This window comes from Penicillium manginii, assembly GCF_028828005.1.
Source record: "Penicillium manginii strain IBT 31320 chromosome Unknown utg000005l:1.0-5665137.0:1.0-5668048.0, whole genome shotgun sequence".
In the NCBI taxonomy this organism is placed as follows: domain Eukaryota; kingdom Fungi; phylum Ascomycota; class Eurotiomycetes; order Eurotiales; family Aspergillaceae; genus Penicillium; species Penicillium manginii.
The window spans coordinates 5506596-5528539 of NW_026643106.1; the positions used below are offsets into that span (position 1 = coordinate 5506596).

Genomic DNA, 21944 nt, shown 5'->3' on the forward strand with positions numbered 1-21944 from the left:
CGCCCCCCCCCCACCCCTGGTGCCTGGACAACACGGGGCCTTCTAGATTCCATGCGCATCCGTTCACTTTCGGACAGAGCAACCTTTCCCCACCCCAACGCGCTGCGGCGCTCCCCTGTCCTCTGCGGTGCCAAAAATGGCTGACTTCAGCTTTTGCTGGCTTTTAAAAGCGCCATCTGCTCTTGCCCAGATCGCTGTCGGCCGCTGTCCTCTTTTGCTTCCAGGTGACCAGGTCGACCTTATGAATATCTTACTTGGCTGCCATCATTCATAAGAAATAGAAATAACAACAACATCTGGGTTTCTCAACAGGTCTACCTCCAGTGGAGCCCTAAATTCACATCTTTGAAACCCAAAGGCTAGTGATAGAAAAATTCATGGGTGCTGATCTGCTTCCCACTTTCGTCGTATCTCCTCGGAATTACAAAGGAGACACCATCGATGCCTCTAGGATCGTAGTCCAGATTCCGTGCAGCGTATGTAAGAATCTCCAGTCCGAATTGCTCTTTGAGCCAACATGCAACCATATCCATACCCGCAACAGCACCAGCTCCAGTCCAGATATTCTCGTCGGTGACCCATTTCTCCTCCTTAGTCCAGTTGACAGCAGGATGATTCTCTTTAGCCCATTTATACCCCGCGTGGTTGATAGTTGCATTCTTTCCATCAAGAAGTCCCGTAGATGCAAGTACGGCTGAGCCAGTGCAAGTTGTAAAAAGCAACTTACCAGCACTGATGTGTCGACGGATAAGATCAACGTATTTTGGGTGCGGCTTGAACTCTTCGGGATTCGGACCCCCTAGCAAGATGATATCAAGCTCGGGACACTCATCCACCGTTGTTGTCGGGGTGAGGGTAATGGCGCTAGTGAATAGGTGGAAGGGCTCTTTCGTGATGCCAACATGATGAAAAACAAATTCTGGAGCCCGAGAAATAGCATCATCATTGATAGGGCCAAACATTTGGAATACTTCTAAAAACCCAGAATTGGCGGAGTGAAGAAGATCAATTGGGCCTACAACATCAATGGCCTGGTAGTCATAGACCAGAATACCGAGGTGAATAGGCGCCATTGCAAGCACAAACGGATGCGAGTTGTAAGAAGATAAAAGAAAGTTTCTTGCGACGAATGATCATAATATGTTTGAAAGACTTTCAGGGTATTTGTTACACTCTTAAGTACTACTAATTGTACACTGTAAATTTAACGGTAAAATACCGCAAATCCCGGTTCTGAAAGTAAAACAGTAATAGCTTGGCGTGAAACTAGCCGTTTTAGGATAAAGTATTTATACACCAAGAACCAAGTAAACATAACTCATGGTTGTTGAGATATCATGTTGTAATTTATTGACCCACTCGCCCAGGAATTACGTTAAAAACAAACCTTAACTAGTTAGGGGGCAATTTGTCTTTGTGGTTGCTTACATGATCTGCGCTAAAGCCTTGGCTGTGGGGCCGAGAAAGAGAATCTCAGTGTGTCCTGGTCAAGGCGATTTCGAGAATGACTGTATTCTCGAATAATTGTGATTTTAACGCTTCTGAGACCGGTTTTCTTCGCAATTCTACCGAGAATCTTCAGTAAGAAACACTCGTCCATGATGAGTGGATAGTCTTGTGAAAGGATTGCTTATAATTCAAGCAAATTCAGCTTACCTGGGATACTGTGGTGTATAATTCCATAACCCACCTGACCGGGGACACGGACAGACCGTTGAACGCTCGCCAATATGCGGTCATATGAGGTCCACCTAAGCCAAACTTTCGAAGGCCTTTGGAAATCAACCAAACCAAACGATGTGAGTAAGAATTTGAAATAAATACTGACCCTTTGATGCTTCATTATTCAAGCTTGTATGTACACGCTCACGATAATCAGGTCATACGTTGCCACAGGGGACCGCAAATAAGCAGTCCATATGATAACGATACAGTATACGCCGAGAAGTGGAAAGGAAACCTGTATATAAATGAACGGCCCGTAAACAACCGGTCATCCTACTCTTATAAGTTCATTAGCCGCCAGGGTCACAGAGAGTACAGTAGTAATACTGTTTCCAAAATGAAATATAGGTTACGATTCTTGAAAGCTTTACCATTTCTTCCGCTTTTATTGGCATGTATCTGTTTAACTTTCATAGGTATCAGCTGTACAAAGAATATCAGTCCCCAGAAGGAAATATATTTTCTACGGGTAAGATTTCTGGATTAAAATGCACTCTCATGCTAATTTTTGTCTGTCGTATTGAAGGCGAAGATAAAGATTGTCTCTTCTAGTAGTGAAAATGATATCAACAATATCATAAGCGAACGCCATATTCCAGATGAAATCAACTCAATCGCTGATGGGAGTGCGGAGACCTTAGGGGTGAATAATCCTTTACCCACTGCCACGAGTGGTATAAAAAGTGCTGCAGATAGCGCTATCAATAGCATTTCTACTCTGGCTAGCTCAGTGGAAAATGATGTCGAGGCTATCAAGAATAATATAGACCGCTCATTTTTTATCGGACTTTTAAGTTACTGCGAAGGAGACTCTGCGGAAACGAAAAACTGCACACATCCGAAGCCAGGGTATTCTTTTAATATCACTGACACTATTGGTTTGAAAGGTTCCCTGGCGGAAAAGCTTCTTCCCAAAGGAATAATCAAAATAGAAAAGGTATACCAGCGGGCTACGCAGGCAATGACGGCTATGTATTTCATTGGGTTCGTCTCCACACCACTGTCTCTTATCAGCGCCGCTATCCCGATGTATGAGCATAGTGATAAGATAAGTGGGTTGTTGATAAGTGTGAGTTAACTGTATTATATCCAAGGGATTGATCTGATTGGTTTCAGATAGCGATCATTTCGAATATGGCGGGTTCGATAATTGCGACTTCGATCTATATGTCACTCAAAGCAGCTTTGAAGGAAATACCAATGATCGAGGTGGAGGCGTATATAGGGAGATCGATGCTAGGGATTACATGGTCTGCGCTCGGATTAACTATTGCTTCAGCTATCTTACGCTCAATTGTTCGCAGGTATGGGAATTATGGGTACGAGATTTATTAGGGAGAAGATTTTTCAAAGAATCAAATTAGACATGAGCATGTGAAGAAAGTCGGTATTCAAGAAGCCTAGAAAGTAGTTTGCATGTGGTAGATTTTACGTGCCGTATTATACTATGCAGGCTGTGCGAGTGCCAGTGCTATTTGATGCCCTTTTCGGCCTATATATTTGATTATATCCATTAACTGATCACAAGACTGACAAAGATATAAGACAATTGTCTCATGACAGCCCCAGACATAGGACGATTGTCACAAATCTACACTTGATATATGACTCGACAAGTGAGGTGACAATTGTCTTCTCTCAGATACTGATTTGAGAAAGTATTCAAAAGGGAGCTTTTATCCGTCTGCCGACGTCGCTTCTCAGTTTCCTTGGGATCAGTAACAGTATGCCCTCTTGCTTCAAAGCTCGCCAAATTGAATTCTTACTGACTATTCGCAAGTTACGATCAAAAATAAGTAGGTGCTCGTTTTGGTATCGCTCAATTTGGTACCTTTCAAATGCCGCCTCTACGCTCTCCTTGTCATCTAATGAAAGTTTGAAGACCATATGCCACCTTCCAGTTTCCCAATGGTAAATCTCTCCTGACCTGCCCTTGGATAATTTGTCATCAGTCAACCGCGATGCCATAGATGGGGTCTCCCAGGACCGTTCAGAGTAGGATGAAAGAGGTCGAGATTTGTTGTTTGTTATAATACTTTCAGGCACACCTTGTGATCTGAAGTGCTGCATAATCCCTGGGAGAAGTGGCTCAGAGAACCCTGATTGTTCCTGAAGCTGATGTAAAGTTTGCGCCCGTTGCTGATTCTTGTATGACGAGGAGACTTCAGACCTTGAATACTGGTTGGGTGAGGCTGGAATATTCCACTGAGAAACATTCTGAAGTGATTTAGCGCTAGATGGTCTGTGTAATGATGTTTCTTGCTCTAGAAGACTATTGATCATATCATCCTCCGCGGCGTGAAGGGGGGACGACCCTTCGTATTGTGTCCTCAGCGTTAGGTGATTTTTTGGTATCTGTAGCGAGGCTTCCTGGTTATGAACGTCATATATAATGCCTTCCTGCGCAGTGTTGAGACGAGAAGGCACTTCATGTAATGTCTTCGATGAAGAGGGGTATGTTGCTCTGGGTGGTGAAGCTTCTTCGTCAAGAACATCATTCATCATGGTATCCTCGGCGGCGTTAAGATTAGATAATCTTTCAAGCGCAGGCCCATCTCTGTTATTGGCTGTCACGAACGTCCCTGGTGGTTGGCAGTCTACTGCGCTCCGTGGTAGTGCCTCTTGGTCAATGATATCATTCATCATACTATCCACTGCAGCGTCATAGAATCGAGAAGAGCCTTCATATCTAGAGCCTATCTCCATCACCGCATAGGCTTTGCCATCTGGAGCGAGTAGTTCACCTGGTTGATTCTTGGCAATACAGCGCTCATTTGGGCCACTTGATAATGGCCCAAAAAAAGCTAGATATATACTCCGCTGCACTAGCAATGCTGTTACATTTGCGGGAATCAGCCAATCCCAATGCATCCTAGCGAGAAAGAAAGATCGAGAGCAACTAAGAAATTGAGATTTGACAGGGTGTCCACAGCGATGCTTTCGGTTAGTCTGGAGTTGCTGTCTTTCAGAAATATCATGGCTTTTCGGCGTCGCTGCATTGAAGCACTCTACAACCCGTTCAACCAGTGATTCAAAAATATGCTCATCATACGAGAATTGGTCTTTTTTGCGCGCTTTGAGTAAGGCCTGCTTAGCCATAAGATGGTCTGGTGACCTCTCAAGAAGATCGTGAATTTTGCTGGACTGAAACCCGAGCTTAGATGCCAGTTTTGCCATATTAGCTAGGATATTCTCGTCTACTTCGCTCTGTAGCGAACCCACATATTGGGGTTCCTTCTTGCTGCTCTGGGGTATGTCCGGGTAGTGGCGCATCGCAAAGAGCCAAATCTGTCGGTATGCTAAGTCGAATCCATCGGACCCCGCGGGACTTCCTTCGGAATAGGCATTCTCCCCTGTCTCTATATAGAATGATCTGGGTCTCCATTCCCGGTCCATTCTCTGTCGAACAGTGTGACCATTCAGCTCAAAAAGACGATGCACACAATGTGCCCATTTTTCAAAACATTTAAAATCTTCGAAGAATGAGAATAACGACGGAATGCGGTCATCAAAAGAGCGTAATCTGAGCAAAATCTGCTTTCGCTGGACAGGACTAAACTCAGAGAGAACCTGGCCACTTGATACAAGACTATTCAAACTTGAAACCTCCACGGATGGAACCAAAAGTTCAAGATTTCTGACCGTCTCGTAGTTAATCTTAGCCAGATCTGCCATATTGCCTCCGACGAACCCCCGCCAGCAGACATATATATGATTCAAATATCGACATAATTCCTAAAATTACTTTTAGCGGATACTATTTGGGCAATGAATAACAGACCCCTCACCTCATTACATTTGATAGCTTGGATGCGGTGGAACATACTTATGCGCAATGCTGGGCGTTGTCCCGGCATAAGCATAACGAGATCAAGGGCGTTTCGGAGATCAGCAACATTCAAAAATGATTTCAGACGCATCTGGCTATTCGATGAAAGACGTGCAGTCCATCTCAGCTCAGAATCAGTATCAGCGGCACTACTGGCACATCGTAGTCTGTAATATATATGGCCCTCGCTATATGGTTTCTCGTTGGCATATTCTTCGATAAGTATCTCCTCTAGACCATGGGAGATATCTAAAGGCGGTTGAGTGTTCAATGTAGATAGGTTCAACAGATAAATCCGATTCAGTCTTACCGTTCAAGTAGAGATCAACTGTCCACCACCGTTTCCGTGGTGCTAAATAGCGTTTGCCGGCCAGAATGCGATGTTGACCGTGTAGACCACGTACATGGCGTTCGAATTGCAGCAGGGGAAGCTCTGCTGAGCTTGGATTATTCAGATCATTCCTTACAATGCCCGCTGTATCCAATGCCAGCTCAAACTGACTCGCTGAAATAGTCACCGGAATACGGTGCTTAGGAGCTTCGTGCTGACAACCCTCTTTTTCAAATATGCCGTAAAGGCGATCCACATTTGCTGGGTCGATTACCCTCGTATCACTAGGATCAAAGTAAATATCATCTAAATTAACCTTCACAGTCCCAAGAAATTTGTGAAGTCTATCAATCTCAGGATCATCATGAAGGCCAGCCTGTTGCCCATCATTATTCATTATGGGATAATTAAATAAGGAGCGTGATGAGATCTTCAGGGGAATCGCTTGTACTTCAGTATGAGAAAGTGGTGCATATCTGTTGAACGTTATTCAAAGGACAAAAAATGCTTTTCGGTTAAAAGTAGATATAATACAACCGTTATTTACATATGGTCAATTCCCATGGCCTTAAACAAGATGCCAATTAAGAATCCGGCAAGTCGTACAACCGAATTTAATATTCTAGAGCTCCAAAATGCGAAGAATAAAATTGTCAAGGGCAAGATGCCTAGTCATCGAATACGGCTACCGCAAATGGGAATGAGAGGACCACCTAAAGGATTGGTTCTGAATGATATAGCGGAGTCTAAGGAAAACATTAGAGAGACATTGATAATTAGAAAGCAGGCCCCATGGGATACTTTTCAACCAGTGTATAGATGTGATCTGGCTGGAGAATTCTACGTTGTCACTTCGCGTGCATTTCCTTACCAGCTGGCGGCAGTCCGTGAGATCCACCAACAAGGAATTAACGAGGAGAAGATCTTGGACATTCTCAAGAATGTAAGGCATTCTAACATTCTCGAAGTGCGCGAGTGTTTCCTTTTCGAGAAAAAAATATACTACCTCCACGACGATGTCTCGATATCTTTAGACAATATTGTCTCGTGCGGTATTCTCCTCGGTGAATTGGAAATAGGTAGCATTATTCATCAGGTATGACCACGCTCAAAAATGATTTTCAGTACTTAATAAAAAGCTAGTTTCTTCAGGGGCTCAGCTACCTAAAGCGGAACCAATACGGTCATTCCTCGATTGGGCTTGAGAAGATATTATTCAATTCAAATGGAGTCTTGAAGATTGGTATGCCGCAGCATTGGGGCTTAGGGTCTAGCTGACTCAGTGACAGGGGGCATAGAGCATATTATCCAGGGGGGGGTATGTGGAGTATCGAGAGACCTTGAGACTCGTCGCCACGGAGCTGTCTAAACAGGCCCACGAGAATCCGAGTGTTGATGTTGATGTTGAATATTCGATGGTACAAGGTTTTCTCTGCTCAGTTGAATGCCATTCCTTTGATGAATTATGCAAGGTACGTTGACGATGTTCATCTCAGTCGACTCTTAGTAATCCGATAAGTGTAGGAACCCCTTGTGATGCCTTCTAGATGCAAGCCCGGCTATCTGATAGGGCTCATCTCATTCGTACAACGCGCCTCATTTATATATTGTGATTATTCAGTAGATATAAATTGATACCATAAAAAGGGTTGTACGACTATGGCTGAAAATCGTGTTCAACCAATGATATGTTTTGATAAAGCAAGTTATATATTGTCTCCCGAATGTCATCCCGAACTCCGGTCTCAGCAGATACGAGAATCAATAGCGATTGACCTTCTGCTCCGTTCATGCACCTTGCCGCTTCAAGCTTGATTATATTCTTGCAATCTGCCGGACCTCTGTGAATAGACCCGCGAGTACCCAGCCTGCTCTCTATTTCTCCCTCTCTCACATAAACGGAAATTGTGATAGACTAGTCAAATTTAGCGTAGAAGGTACCCGGAATTTCTCACTACCTACATATCTCTGAGTTCTATTATCCTCACTGAGAACCTCATTCAAGAATCTCTGGCCCACTAGAAACATCGTATCTATTTGTTCAGCACTGGCCAACGGGGATAATTTTGTAAGGTATCATACCAACGACCTTCACCTGCCAGATGAAATGAACACGCTTGGTCCGCGTAGATGGGTGGGCATGTAATTGCATCAATTTTTTGACATAGCTCATTATCGCCGTTATTCCATGACCGGTGGCAATGATAAGTACACTGTCATACTGCTCGACAGGTTCAACAGTACCAAACGGCCCCAATATCGAAGCAAAAATCTTGACAGGAGCCCTGGAACAAGACCTAATTTTCTTGACGATCTTGAGAGATATCCCTCGCTCTCGCTTCAAGAATAGCAATAAAGTGTTCTGCTCGCTGGGCGACCAAGAGACGACCATATAAGGATGTAGCTGCGCAAATGCAAGCAGGCCCACTGTTGGCGCCCAAAGACTGACATATTGACCAGCATCGATTTTCATCTTCTTTGGGAGTGTCAAACTCAGCATCACAGCGTCGCTATCTGGCCAGATATTACAGTCCTCCTCCTGTATATCATTTTGGCTAGGCCACTGGAGAAAGCAATGCTGTCGGACAGTCCAGATACCACTCCAGTAGAATAATGACCATGTCTGGTATAGGAGGGCACCGAAGAGCACAATGACAGAGAAGCAAATGGCTAGCACCAAAATGGATCTATCTGCGGGCACATGCACCCATGCAGCATAAAGGAAGAAAACAGCTAAAGCCTGATGTACCCGTAGTAGAAGGTCATATGCCACACGTTGAATCAATGACAGGGTTGAAAGTATCGTTAAAATCAAAGATAGAGACCCCTGGAATGATCTGAGTACTGTATCCAGATACATAGATTGTACGCCAGCTTACCAATATTGCCCAAAAGCTATTATCGATTTTGCCGGATAAAGAACCAGTGGCATTTGGGGCCTCAATTATGATATGTAGGCACATCATGAGTAGAGCCGTAACTGCTAACAGACGATGAAGCTTTCGATATGTGGATAATGACATACCAAGGATATCCGCGAAGAGCATTATATTCGGCGTGAACAGGAAAAGGGTGTTCAGTAGTGCAATTTGACCTGCCATGCGGGAGATGTGATCGATTGATGGCCGAGGAAGTAAGAGGCAGAGAGTATTGATGATAGAGTAGCTTATAGCGAGAAGGGTATCCCAACGTGTCCATGGCCCAACTAATCGGTGACGAGAGAGACAGTAGGGGTAGATAAAATGTCTCACTAAGAAGTCTGGGAGGAGACTGCTCAAGGAAGCCGGACGGAGATATCGTCGGGCAAAAGCCAGTATGATCGCCAAACTCGCCATACAAATAGCAAGAATGAGAGGGTTATCCATGGCCCCACGGTAAGGTACTATACAGTAATCTCATGGAGTTGCTATTTCACAGCGCATGGGATGCCAAAGAGAAATCAGTCGATAAAAGTCGATATTTTTGGTGATGAGCTAGTTGGGTCACTGATCGCCATGTTGAACTACCATACCTGCGAAAATGAATATTACGTTATGATAGAATTGCCCGTTGAACATTGATAGATAAATTCGGAGAAGTTTAAGGATAAACACTTGATAATCAAGGTAAAGATGGTCTCAAAATCAAAGATGCTCGTCCATGCCATACGGGGGAGACTTTGGTATGCTAAAACCGGTCATGATGCTCTCATATTTGCTCAGAACCACCAAATCAAAGTACACACATCAATAATCGCTTCTGAAAGCCCATACCTCAACAGGATGTTTGAGCAAAGTGCCCAGTCAGGTGGCAGACGTACTTATTATGTTCATTCTGTGGATGTACACACCGTATTACGGACATTGGAATTGATCTATCTCGGTGCATACTCTTACCACCTGGAGAAGACAGAAATTCCAGGTAAGATCTTTCTTCATCTGACAAGCTACAGCACAGTACTGGATGTATTGTACTAATTCGACAGTATACCTGATCCCCCAAAGCTGACAAATGCAGTACAGACTCGGAGAGACTGCTTATCGATGTTTCTGTATATCATTTATGCAAGGCTTGGCAGCTCCCAGTGGACTTCCAAAGCATTGCCTTCTCGCGGTACAAAGAGGCGGTGTTTTCGCAAGGATATGATCCCGGCCAGCTCCTGGACTCTTTGCAGCCCATGCGGACGCCGCTTGTAGATGGAATAAGCCAAGAGGATATCTTTCCTGGAAAGTTGTTGAACGCATTACTATCAAAGGGGGAGTTAGAGGAGGATAGACTAGTTATATTTGCTGTTTATGAGGCTCGCCGAGCTATTTGAGAATTGCTATTGCGGAGGAATTCATTACAGTATGCCAACGCCGACTCTCATCTGAGATTGATCCACGTAGGTTAAACTCGTTGGAGCCTATATCGGCCATGACATTCAAAGATGCTCCATTCTGGAAAACCCACCTTACAGTAGCTTTTTGGGAGAGTTGCGTCTGTTGTAGGATTCGCGACATAGTCTGTTCCACCTCGGACTCTCGATAAGAAGCACCATACTGGATCAACCAGCTTAATCATATTTCATAATCTTACGACGAAGCTGCGTGTTCAACGATGTCACTAGTTGCAATCTTATGGACGGAGAGATACAGTACTGTACCATGCCATTCCAGGTTCATTGAACAGCAGCCCTCAACATAGTATTTCCCGCCCAATGAATAATTTACGCTAAAGGCTTGGCAACGGGGTCAGGAAAGGGTTTCTGAATGTGTACTGGTCAACGCAATTCTGAGAATGGCTGTAAGCTTTCATACAATAGCAAGATACGGCATAATCAGCAGCGACACCAGCTTCCGCCCCGTTGACCACTTTTCGCCCACTACGAAGGCGCTAGTGCAAAGAAATTATATGACGCTCAATATGACGCTAACTTAGGTGATTCCGATGATACAGTCAGTATTGCCTTTAGTATAACCCGCGCTAAATCGATAGTCAGTGGTCCCTAATACTGCGTAATAATCATGCATTTGTATCGATAATTGATAACAAACACAGTCAAACAGACTTTGTCCTGTCCTGCGGTAACTTCTCATACGGTCATGTCTTCTAATATAGTATAGAAGAAAATTAATTATAGTAAAGAAAACTCTTCAGGTATAAAGTCAACATAGTCTGCCCATCAAATTATAGAGTGGCTTAAGGTCCACAAACAAAGAGTCAATGATTCTTCATCTTTTCATTTATATCTATAAATTTTGACTTCCGCCTTAAAGCGCTCTTCAGCATAGCAAAATGTCGCGCCGAAGCGGTCTACCCATCCTTCCATTCTGGAAGCTGCGAATGATCAATGATATGATAATCAGCAAAGAATTGGCTATAGCAAAAATGGCAGAGGCCGCTGAATGTGGCCAGGATTCGATAATACAATTCATGAAATTCCGGCAAATAGTCCAAGATGAAATTGATGAGAATTCTTCTCTCCCATGTCCTGCAATTCAGGTCAATATTGTACCAGCAGATTCCTCAGCACCCCCGTCAATGTCCATTTCTTCGACATCTACGGTTGTCAATGTTTACGTGACAAGTAATATCGCAGTTTCTGTTCATAGATAGGGAGGTGTCATGAATGGAATATTATATAGAATTCCGACGTGCGTTTATGATGTGTGAGATTCAGTCCATGGATATGTATAGTATAACCATCCTCAATGGCCACTCGGACGGCTGCATGGGAAGAGAAGATGACAGGTGGCCGGATCCGTGCATCTCTTTGAAGGGTTTGGCAATATATTTGATTTCCCCAGGAGTTACTGTAACTTGACCTGTCCCTCGTAGAAAGTCACCTCTTCGTCGTGAGGGATGTCAGTAGGTTGGAATTCAAGGTCTGACCGAAGCTGCGAACTTTCCAAATTGAAACTCCGGTGGAAACTCTTTTATTGGTTGTGACCACGCGGCGGGAAGCTTTCAAATGAACACGTCGATAACTTCGCAACGCCGACGGGCCTTCGAACAACCGATCTGCCTACAGTACATATTATTAACCAATCCTCATCAGGCTTTGTTCACAATAGCTCATCTACCTTACCGGTTCAATCGCATGTCGATTCGTCAGCCCTTCGTTTGCTATCTGGTGTTGCCGCCAGCGAGGCAGTCAACTACTTCGGACGTTAATATGAGAAGTACTCTTGGTGAATCGCTACTCGGGGAAGAGGTTCACGAAAAGTCTACATCAATAATGGACACGTGAGGGGTCTGGTGTCACAGAGGGATGGGCTATTGCTTTTGGAGGAGATAATATGACGACGACAACAACAACAATTACAGTAAATTGCCCTGGTCAGCAATCAGGATTTGGATGTATAAAAAAAGAGACCTGAAAATTACAGCAACATTTTCAAACTTTCTCATACGGCTTGGCGTGCCCTAGCGTTAAGGTTCTGACAAGAAAAAAGCGCAGGAGGTACAGGAATCGTAAGCAAACAGCTTTGACGGCACATTGACTGATAATATCTTCGACAACTTAGCAATGCATGGCAGCCAACAAATATGGATGAGGTCATATACGTTGTTCAAAATAAATTTTTGGTGGTAAATTTGGTAAGATATAGAAAATGAACGAGAGAATATTGGCAAAGGCTATTTATTGGTACTATCCGTTGTGATGTGAGTTGGTCGTAATTCGTTCAATTCCATTGTGCTGGGGCAACACTGCCGTTTTGCTTTCAAGCTGAGGGCCCTTAAGTTCTAATAGCGGATTAATAATCCAGCATTTAGTATCTGTCCATAGAATTGACTGGACATAGTTATTAATTCACTCGAGTCCCATTTTCTTTCTCTTCCCGCCAAACGAATTAATTCCCTCACAGCGCCCGAATGATCTAAAACTTATCTAGCTTGGAGATTGCCCAGATCTATTTCATCATCAGAGTAAGGATGCTCCTTCTAAGCTTATTGACAAGCCTTGCCTGTTTCGGAGTTACCGTATCAGCAGTTACCGCCAGGAACGATGATGTGACTGATTCTCATCATTATCAAAACGTCATATACTGGGGGCAGAACGGAGGATCTGCTGTTGAAAACAATGATCTATCAGTTTACTGTGCACCATCCGCCGGTATTGACATCGTAGTATTAGCATTCTTATATGAATTTGGCAATGGTAACACAATTGCCTCGGGTACCATTGGACAGTCATGCTCAATTTCCGCATCTGGTGGTTCTTTTCAATGCGAAAATATAGCAACTGCAATCAAGCAATGTCAGTCAAACGGCGTCAAAGTCATTTTGTCGCTTGGTGGCGCGGTTGGAGCATACTCACTCTCATCTCAGCGGGAGGCTGAAGCTATCGGTCAATATCTTTGGGATGCATATGGCAACGCGGAAAGTGATACGGTCCATCGGCCCTTTGGTACCACATTTGTTAACGGCTGGGACTTCAATATCGAGGTCTCCGGTGGTAACCAGTACTACCAATATCTTATCAACAAATTGCGCTCTAACTTTGATTCCGACCATTCCAATATTTATTACATTACGGGGGCGCCACAATGTCCTATTCCGGAGCCTAATATGCAACTGGCGATCACAAATACAAAATTCGACTATCTTTGGGTCCAGTTCTACAATAACCCGAGCTGCTCGGTTAATGGGCCCATCAATTTCGATGCCTGGGTAGCGAACGTCGCCGGGACACCATCTGCCAATGCTAAAATTTTCATCGGTTTACCGGCTGCCCCTTTTGCAGCAACGGGGACCTCCAGCGGCGCTCAATATTATCTACAGCTAGATGCGCTGGCAACCTTAATCTGTGGTCATATCAGTGAGGCCGCGTTTGGTGGAATTATGATGTGGTCCGCCGGATTTTCTGACTCCAATATCGGTAATGGATGTAACTATGCTCAACAAGCCCGAAATATCCTCGACACGGGATCCCCATGCTAGCGGTTCTGAGGCAGCTATTTCAGAAGTGGTGAAACATTCGCTCTCTATCATAACGCGGGTGATAACAAACCTTGAGGACGAGAGACTTGTGGCCATGTCGCTGGATTAGTAACGGTAAGCAGAAAGCCCTTGTGCAGGAAGTTGTTGATCGTCACGAAAAGAAGAAAGGGGAGGAGGTACCATGTGTCTGCTAGTTTCGTGTAAAATACATGAAATTTTGTAGACAGCGGTCTAGATCAAAGTGCTTATAGTACGAGAGGCGACAGTAAGATTATGGCCTACTTGGGACATTGTAATCACCCATGGCAAATATCGTATAAGAGCTAAGTAGCGCAGGATGTAGGGTGGGGTCATCAATGTCGAAGTCAAAATCGTCTAATGCAAAGCCAAAATGCCCCAGCATCACCATCCTTGCTCTCGTCTGGAGTAGGATTCGCGTAACATTTTAGTTGACACTCCCATGCCTCTGAAGTAGATATTAAGAGGGACCTTAGCCCAAAAGATTCGTGTGCAAGAATGTTGAAAGTTTCGAGCGACTGAAGCTTCTAATCGACAAGCAGGACACAACTTTGGTCCGATAATTTTAGATAGATGAACCTGGCGACTATACTTATGACAAGATCGAAGAATTAACCTGCTGAAGTCCCATTACACACGGGAAGTTCGATAATATTGTCTACTTTGAGAGAAGGTGATCATGTCCGGGGAACAGATTAAGATACCATATATTCAATAAATTATATCCACTAGATGTCTATGATTGTAGAGCAAGCAACGGGTCCAGCCCTGTTGTTTCTTGTTATTTGTCGGGATCCTTGTAAGCATGATCAACATGCCTTATTAATCAGTTCAATCCAAGAAACATATAGTTTTATCTCAAAGACAGTACTGAAGTCTTTTATTCCACGGTTTTGATTCAATTTTATGGTTAGGTAGTGCCTTGGTATGGGATTCAGGTTTACATGATGTGGAGTCAAATATAATATCGACCATAAATATACCGTAAAAAAAGTCAGACTCAATCAAATTGGAGAATGGAGCAATAATCCTCTATCCCCCTCAGCGGTTCTGGGCGACGGTTACCCTCTGCATGTGGCAGGGTGTGACATATTTCATTCGGTTCAACCCGTCTCTTCCTCCTCTTTGCTTCTTGCGCGGCTTCATTTTCTTCACGTTTCCTTTTGCCACTGCAATGTCCTCAAACGCCATGATCTTAGTCTTCCCTACTACCGTCGACTTTGTACGCTGTCGACTTTTCTTCTCGTTATTCTGCTCAAACAAGTCGGAGTTCTGACGTAGAAGAAGCGAACGCTCCGCAAATGCTCTTTCCGTCGCATTTAATTTATCTACATCTACTCACACTGCCTAGCCACCGTTACCATAAGGTGGGATTACCCGGAAACTTAACAATCACCAAGCCCTGAGCATGTGCATATCTGTACCCATGCTGACCTGAAGCATGCTGCGGAGTACCCACACTATTGTGCCACAATAGGATCCAACAAACGCCAATCGACAGATGATAACACCCATGGGAGGTCTGAGGAAAATGTAAAGACAGGATACCATGCCAGCCAGGCTTGCCATGCCAACTTCGGACCACGCTTGAACCTGGCAGCCAGCTAAAGTACTTGACCAAACATTTAGTATGTGGGCATTATGTAGCAAAAGGGTAAAGCTGACTTACAACCAAGCCCCCAAAAGGAATGCCGAAGTTCTTATTCCAAGGGACGTTGATATTGTTCGATGATTTGCAAAGCTGTCTGGCTTTGTATCAACAATCGACGCCAGTCCGTGGCAGGCACAGGCATAGAAGAAAACAAAGGCACCATTACTGTCATCACCAGTCTCATATACCAGGGCCTTTCCTCCGCCAGAACAATATCCACTTGCCCAAAATAGCCAGAGAATGGCTCCATTTGATATTGAGTCTAAGACTGGTATCTCCTCAAGCCGCATCGGCGGCGAGGAGTATGCCCAAGTGAGAAAGAGAAATGATAAAGTGCATAGTAGCAATCGAGGAGTTTGAATTGCTGCAGGTATGGAGCACAAGACGATAAGGATAGTAGTAACCTTGGCAATAAGGAGCACGAAATTATGATTTTCCCGAGGTAGTAATGCACCTTCTGACCAAAACTTTGTCTTTCGAGGATTTTGCATATCGGAATCATAGTCGTAAACATCATTAACACCAAAAGTGACTTGCACAAGTAATCAGAGTTAGAAGCATATACTTTCTTTGTGAGAGTTCCTACCTAAGCACAAAGGGAAAGATAGAGCAATGGCGAATAACATTGCTGGTATTGTCGACGGAACGACATCGGCGTGGATAATGCCCGAAAGGTAGAGAGATGGGGCCACTGGCCACCAAAGAGGGCGACTGGCCATGTATAACACTTTGAGTTTCTCCGAAGGGATCCATGTAGAAGGCTTGGACATATCTCTAAACTCTCAGTACTGTGAGCAAACCTGAAATTTAGATTTTGACAGAAATGTCTGACCTTGTAAATAGCAAGAAGACATACACCTCTTATAGACTTGTGCCTTGGCAAATGCACTGCTCCCGAGGGCCATCGGGCCAATATTTGGCTACGTCATGTAGCAAGGCACTTTCCGAAGTACGGCAATACGAAGCTAAGGGCAGCGCAGCTCTGTTAGAGAAAGGAAATTAGCGACAATTCCAGATCGGCTAAACTGCCGATCAATTTTACGAAATCCAACGGAAGTAAGAGTATTATACCGATGACCCATCGCTTATATGCAGTCATTACAGATACCATTTTGCCCAAATTACAAAACTGGTAGCTTAAGGCATGCTAGCGCATGTCGGATAACGTAATCCACATACGAACGGATTACACAAGCGAGCGGATCAATCCGCCCACCACTACGTTTTTGAGCTAGATTTTTACCACAAAAACGCCATTATATTGAGAAATCTATCTACTAGGGCACCAGGTAATTGAATGGCTTATTCTATGACAGCCGCTACACCTTGCCTGCCGCCGTCAGGTTGGTGGAGGTGGTAGAACAGGCGGCTCAATAGGCTCTGGTAGAGGTTGCTCAACAGGTTCAACAGCCTGAATTGGCTGCTGAATAACCTTTAACGCTTCTTCAACGGTAAACCCTCCTTCGTGTGGTATTTTTCGATATGATTGTGTACGCTTTTGTCGTTTCTTTTTATTTGCAGTGCGTAAATCAACATTTTCCTTTGCTAGAAGCGCGGCGTTATGCATCGAGAGATAGCAGCCTTGAATAACTTGATCAAGCATGATTTTAGTTGGAGTTGGAGGGCTTTTTGAACGTTCCTTAAGTAGCGCTTTAAGTAAAGAAGCTTGCTTTTTAAACCTAGTATTGTAAAGGGACCTGCAAAATTCGAGGAGTAGCTCCAGCCACCGATTGATACGAGAACTTGCAACTTCCGATTTTCTTTTTCACCCTTGTATGTACCAATGCAACCGAATAATGTAGCTACTCCGTAAATTTCACCTTCCGCACTAAATCTTCTACAGCAAGCTTGATTGCTGCGATACTAGGTACGCTGTATTTTACGGTGGCTTTCAACTTAGTGTGGTCTGGCCATTACAAGACATGCGCTAGGGTCTTGGCAGAGGGGCCTGAGATAAGAAAAGCAGCCGCAGGGTGGAAGCCGTTGCTATCGACTATACAGTAAAATAACATCTTTAAAGAACTTGAATATCTAGGATTTATTCTCCGGGAATCAGGTCTAAGGAGTGCAGGGTCAAAAAGAATTCGAAAACTACTGTACTGTGCTAGAATAATGGGCTAAGGGGGATGACGGATGATCTAACACCGTTTTCCGGAAATACTGTTTAAAGATAGAGTTCATGAATCTCATTATATGATCAGCCAATAGCTTTCAATTCAACAGGTTTAACGCGTTCATATGGTGCTGATTGACAATGTCGCACACGCTGAGTAACGTTTGGATGCTGGCTTGGTGTGCAGAATTGATTACTCATTATTTGATGTATTGGTAAATCGAATTGGGGGCATATTGAACTGTTCGTATTGTATATAGTACATAGTTTGCATATTTAGGAATTTCAGTTATACTTTATACTGATCGGTAGATTAATTATAATAAAAACGAAGTACATAACCTTCAATTTGGACTAATACTGTACTTTAAAGATACACCCAGAATTTTCGGGATCCATTGATGCTGACTGCAGTATTAAAAGCGACACAAATGGGTAAACTGGGAGCTTGTTTGGAAAGCTCTTAACAGATTTGCCGAGAATGCAACAGATGCCGCAGCGACAATAATATGCATAACCACCAAGCTGAGATGAGAATGAACAAAGAACCCGAGTCGTTCAGGCAGGTTCATTGCATAGATGCTAGCCCCCAATAGCCACATTATATGGAGTTTCACATATTCGGCTGCGATATCATAACGGCATGCCGTTGGCTGAAATATTGCATAGATCGCTGGGAGAATTGCGATTACACACAAAAGACAACATGCCGCAATGGAATCACGGCGCATATAAGAGAACTGAACGAAGGAGCTGAACCATACGGACAGAAAAGTCATAATAAATAGCAGTGTAAGCTGAAGCAGCGGTGTATGGAAGAACTGGAAGTGCAAAAATGGAACCGAAGAAGCCCATGTCATGAATATAACACAAGCATGGGAATTCTCCTGACTTTCACCGATTTCAGTCGGACGAAGCAAAGCTAGCAAATATACGGCCATCATTCCACACAAAAAGCAAAAGATAGCAATGACATCTAATCCTGCCATGACGGCCTGTGCTAATGGACGATGGAAATATTCAATGGTCAGGCGCAAAGCCAAGAGCGCAAGTAGTGAACTGGTAATACCATGGACCAAAGACATGAAAGCATGCTTTGGGAATCGAGTTAGCTGTAGCTCAGCCATTTTGAAATTTTTATTTCGATGGTAGAAGCCATTGATGAGAATGCAATTAGCCTTATAGTCGAGGAGTTAACACCCGGGCTCTTTTTGAGCAGACAGGTTCAACGAGCCAGCGAAACTAAGTTCCCCGTCGTTGAAAGCGAGGAAGTAGAATGGAGAAAAATAGAATATCAGCGAGTTGAACATAGAACGCCAAGGAAACCTTCGTGCTATCATATATTAGCTAATTGGTGACTCTTGGTAAACTACAACTGAGAATGTATAATTTTATTACAAAGACTGCTGCGATATGCGTCACATTAGTGCAGACTAGCGCTACGGAACGTGCTCATCGATATGGAAACGTGAATCTATATAATCATTGTCCGATGGCTCTCTATATAGAAGGTTATCAAGGCTCTGGGTACCCGTATCTGAGAACAAAGTTACAACCACTCGCAAACATTTCAATGCCAATGAGAGAGTCCTTTAATGGCACTGGTAACTCAATTAAGGTCGCCACATCGCAAGGGAGTCTAGATATTCTTCAAATAGAGTATAGCGCATGCTTTGAGCCCAAGAGCACATGCGGGCCTGCAGAGCAGACCTATTATGATATCTCGAAGATAGACGGTGATCCTTTACTAGATCAAGGAGTTGCGATCATACCGTCCTTTCCGGATTGTCCCAAAATTGAGTGTGCAGCCGGAGACCACCACTGCCCGAATGTATATTACCAACCCTTAGACAATTGGGCGGTCAGGGAATGCGATAGCAAATCCAATTTGAATGTTTATTTTGGGGGCATTAGATGATTACTGTGGTTTAGCATGTCTATTACTCTACAGTGCTGTAAGGTACTGTACCGTACCCATAAGATGCAAATAGTTCTCTACTATAGTAAATGAAGGAGCACAGAAGCACAGAATTGCCAATGGATCTTCCAATGACATTTCGGTACTATATGGAATACTATGACCTGCCTGCAATTTTTGACAGCCTAGCTCTGCCGCATTATTCTGCGGGTGCTATTGTAATGTAAGTTACTGCGGTGCCTCTCTTCTTACCTATATGAAACTCTCAACGTAGCTAGTGATGCGGGAGAGGATGCTCGAAGCAGCACGATCAGAACGTGCGGTTCGAATGAGACAAAAATGGAGCATCACGAACCACCACCAATAGCACGCAATGTAATTACCGATAAATAGCACGTTGTGAGCCAGAAGTGTGTATTGAAGCTATCTCTGGTCTCCGAAACGAAGATATCTACCTCAGTAGTCCACAAGGGACTAGCCTGCTATTCTAGAATCGACTAATTGTAATTTTGCGTATATCAACCGCTTCTCTCCAGTACACTAGATAAGGCGCTACAAACAATATACATGTTTACAAATTTCTCTTTAATGTATCTCTGTTGGTAAGTCAAATCCGACACTTACCTGATCACGTAGAGGGGTGTCCATTGAGTAGTACCCTTTCTACATTATACTGTATTTCTTTAAGCGCAGTTGAAATTGAGAAGAATATTACATTCATAAACTAATACATCATTCAGTAGTTTTACGCCTTTTCGATGGCCTTGGCTCAGGTGACATTCGTCCACGCTTAGGAGGAACATGACAGCAACACACCCGTTGCGGCTTCCAGGTATGCCTGTGGTCCGATCTACCGAATGAAGCCTCGACACCCTGGAATTTGAGAATCCTGGAGAGTGTAGTCGGAAATCCGTTAATCCTTTCACTGAACGTTTTACTTTTGATAGATAATGAAAATTCTTCTACTGGGCTCGAAACTGTGAACTGAACACGTTTGCGGTAGTAAGCGCATACAGTACATCCCTGGTGTTCAGTAACTGAGCCAAAATTGGCACCGGGCACCATAGCAAAGATAGGATCCTGATACTCTCTTTCAACCGCATCCAACATGTTGTCAAGGTCCCCTTTCACAAGAATAGACCCTGTGCATAGAATTCCTCGATCCATGTGGGCTGGTTCCGTATCAAGCTCGAAGAAGAACAGGCGTGAAATTATCATTTGACAGAGTCGTTTGGGAATAGTATATGGCAGAGATACGAGATCCTTGATGCTCGTGACACTATCAAGCTGTGGTAGCCCGTTCTTTAAGTGGAGATTAAGCCTGAACACGTTTTCTTGGGCCCCGCGAGGAAGATTATCATACGCGTCTTGAAATCCTTCGTTCCCGTCAACAGCAGGACCATAGATAAAAGCATGAAGTGCACGATGGATGAATCCATTCCGACGCGGTGAAAGCTTGGGGGTAAGAGAAAACCCCGTTCCAACACTGACAACCAGACTAGGCTCAACATTAGTAGGCCACATGTCTAGAGTTTCTCGTATAGCAACTCGGAGCGGACAATTTGCTCGAACACCAGCGTCCTGAAGTAATCCAATTCCAGGAAGAAACATTGGCTTGAAGTATCTAGTTTTCGATTAGCGCAGGGTTAAATTCCTCGTCCAATACGATCATACCCGAGTGCAGAAACACTACATCTCGCACTATTATGTGTTAGTAACAGACTTTGGACATCTTTTACGCACGTACGCTTGCCATAGTCGCGGTTCTTCCTCCGTAGGAATGATTGTTGTGTAGGATCTCCGATAGCTATCGTGACCCAGGTGGCGATAGTTAGTCAGCAAACAAAGCTTGCCGTTTTCGTCTACCTGGCTTGCTGTTATTGCCACACTGCCGCTTGTTTGTTTGGTTGGTGGAGATTGAAACAAATATCGAGAGCCTCCAAAGGCCTTCTTCAGAGCGGCATCTAATGCATTGGAGTCATATTGCGCATCTGCTAACCAGAATTTAAACATGTCCCATCCCTTTCCAACAAAAGTCAATCGCCGAGGCTGGGGAGGGAATATCTCCTCAGCAAATGATGTAAATCGTGATATTGCATCAGAGGCATTCCGCTGATCGCAGAAAATGTCGATGGCAATAAGGGCACCTGTTGCGGTTAATGGTGGAATTACAGCATACCGAGCCACAGTTCACAGCATACCTGCGCTAGTACCTACCGTTAAATTAGGAATCTGCCACAGGGGCAAGGGTATTCGCCTTTCCAGCTCTTGTAGGAAACGGAGCGTGATAACTCCACGTATACCACCACCATCAAGCGCGAAAACTATTGGAGATACTGTTGGTGGGGGGCAATGTACAATGTAATTCAAACTTTGGAAACATAAATAGCATTTGCGTAGTTGAAATGAATGGTCTGGGATCCGTGCATTGATGCCCCATAAGCGTGCACAATT

At 44.0% G+C, this 21944-nt stretch overlaps 8 protein-coding genes across 8 annotated transcripts; 1 reads left to right on the forward strand and 7 right to left on the reverse strand.

Annotated features, from left to right (window-relative positions):
• Positions 1–359: 359 nt before the first annotated feature.
• Positions 360–1073, reverse strand: N7533_008353 (DJ-1/PfpI family protein; the record flags this gene model as incomplete). The annotated part of the gene is made up of 1 exon (XM_057105003.1): positions 360–1073. One exon carries the CDS (start codon positions 1071–1073, stop codon positions 360–362), a length of 714 nt encoding a protein of 237 aa, XP_056959960.1.
• Positions 1074–3387: 2314 nt separating this feature from the next.
• On the reverse strand, positions 3388–5400 carry N7533_008354 (uncharacterized protein; the record flags this gene model as incomplete). Its single annotated transcript, XM_057105004.1, has 1 exon — positions 3388–5400. One exon carries the CDS (start codon positions 5398–5400, stop codon positions 3388–3390), a length of 2013 nt encoding a protein of 670 aa, XP_056959961.1.
• A 41-nt stretch (positions 5401–5441) lies between these two features.
• Positions 5442–6282, reverse strand: N7533_008355 (uncharacterized protein; the record flags this gene model as incomplete). The annotated part of the gene is made up of 2 exons (XM_057105005.1): positions 5442–5803; positions 5865–6282. 2 exons carry the CDS (start codon positions 6280–6282, stop codon positions 5442–5444), a joined length of 780 nt encoding a protein of 259 aa, XP_056959962.1.
• Positions 6283–7926: 1644 nt separating this feature from the next.
• N7533_008356 (NADPH oxidase family protein) lies at positions 7927–8986 on the reverse strand (the record flags this gene model as incomplete). Its single annotated transcript, XM_057105006.1, has 3 exons — positions 7927–8712; positions 8765–8865; positions 8911–8986. 3 exons carry the CDS (start codon positions 8984–8986, stop codon positions 7927–7929), a joined length of 963 nt encoding a protein of 320 aa, XP_056959963.1.
• Positions 8987–9646: 660 nt separating this feature from the next.
• Positions 9647–10182, forward strand: N7533_008357 (uncharacterized protein; the record flags this gene model as incomplete). Its single annotated transcript, XM_057105007.1, has 2 exons — positions 9647–9785; positions 9887–10182. 2 exons carry the CDS (start codon positions 9647–9649, stop codon positions 10180–10182), a joined length of 435 nt encoding a protein of 144 aa, XP_056959964.1.
• A 6616-nt stretch (positions 10183–16798) lies between these two features.
• Positions 16799–17026, reverse strand: N7533_008358 (uncharacterized protein; the record flags this gene model as incomplete). Its single annotated transcript, XM_057105008.1, has 1 exon — positions 16799–17026. One exon carries the CDS (start codon positions 17024–17026, stop codon positions 16799–16801), a length of 228 nt encoding a protein of 75 aa, XP_056959965.1.
• Positions 17027–17988: 962 nt separating this feature from the next.
• Positions 17989–18699, reverse strand: N7533_008359 (uncharacterized protein; the record flags this gene model as incomplete). Its single annotated transcript, XM_057105009.1, has 1 exon — positions 17989–18699. One exon carries the CDS (start codon positions 18697–18699, stop codon positions 17989–17991), a length of 711 nt encoding a protein of 236 aa, XP_056959966.1.
• Positions 18700–20222: 1523 nt separating this feature from the next.
• N7533_008360 (uncharacterized protein) lies at positions 20223–21503 on the reverse strand (the record flags this gene model as incomplete). Its single annotated transcript, XM_057105010.1, has 2 exons — positions 20223–21114; positions 21238–21503. 2 exons carry the CDS (start codon positions 21501–21503, stop codon positions 20223–20225), a joined length of 1158 nt encoding a protein of 385 aa, XP_056959967.1.
• Positions 21504–21944: the final 441 nt, after the last annotated feature.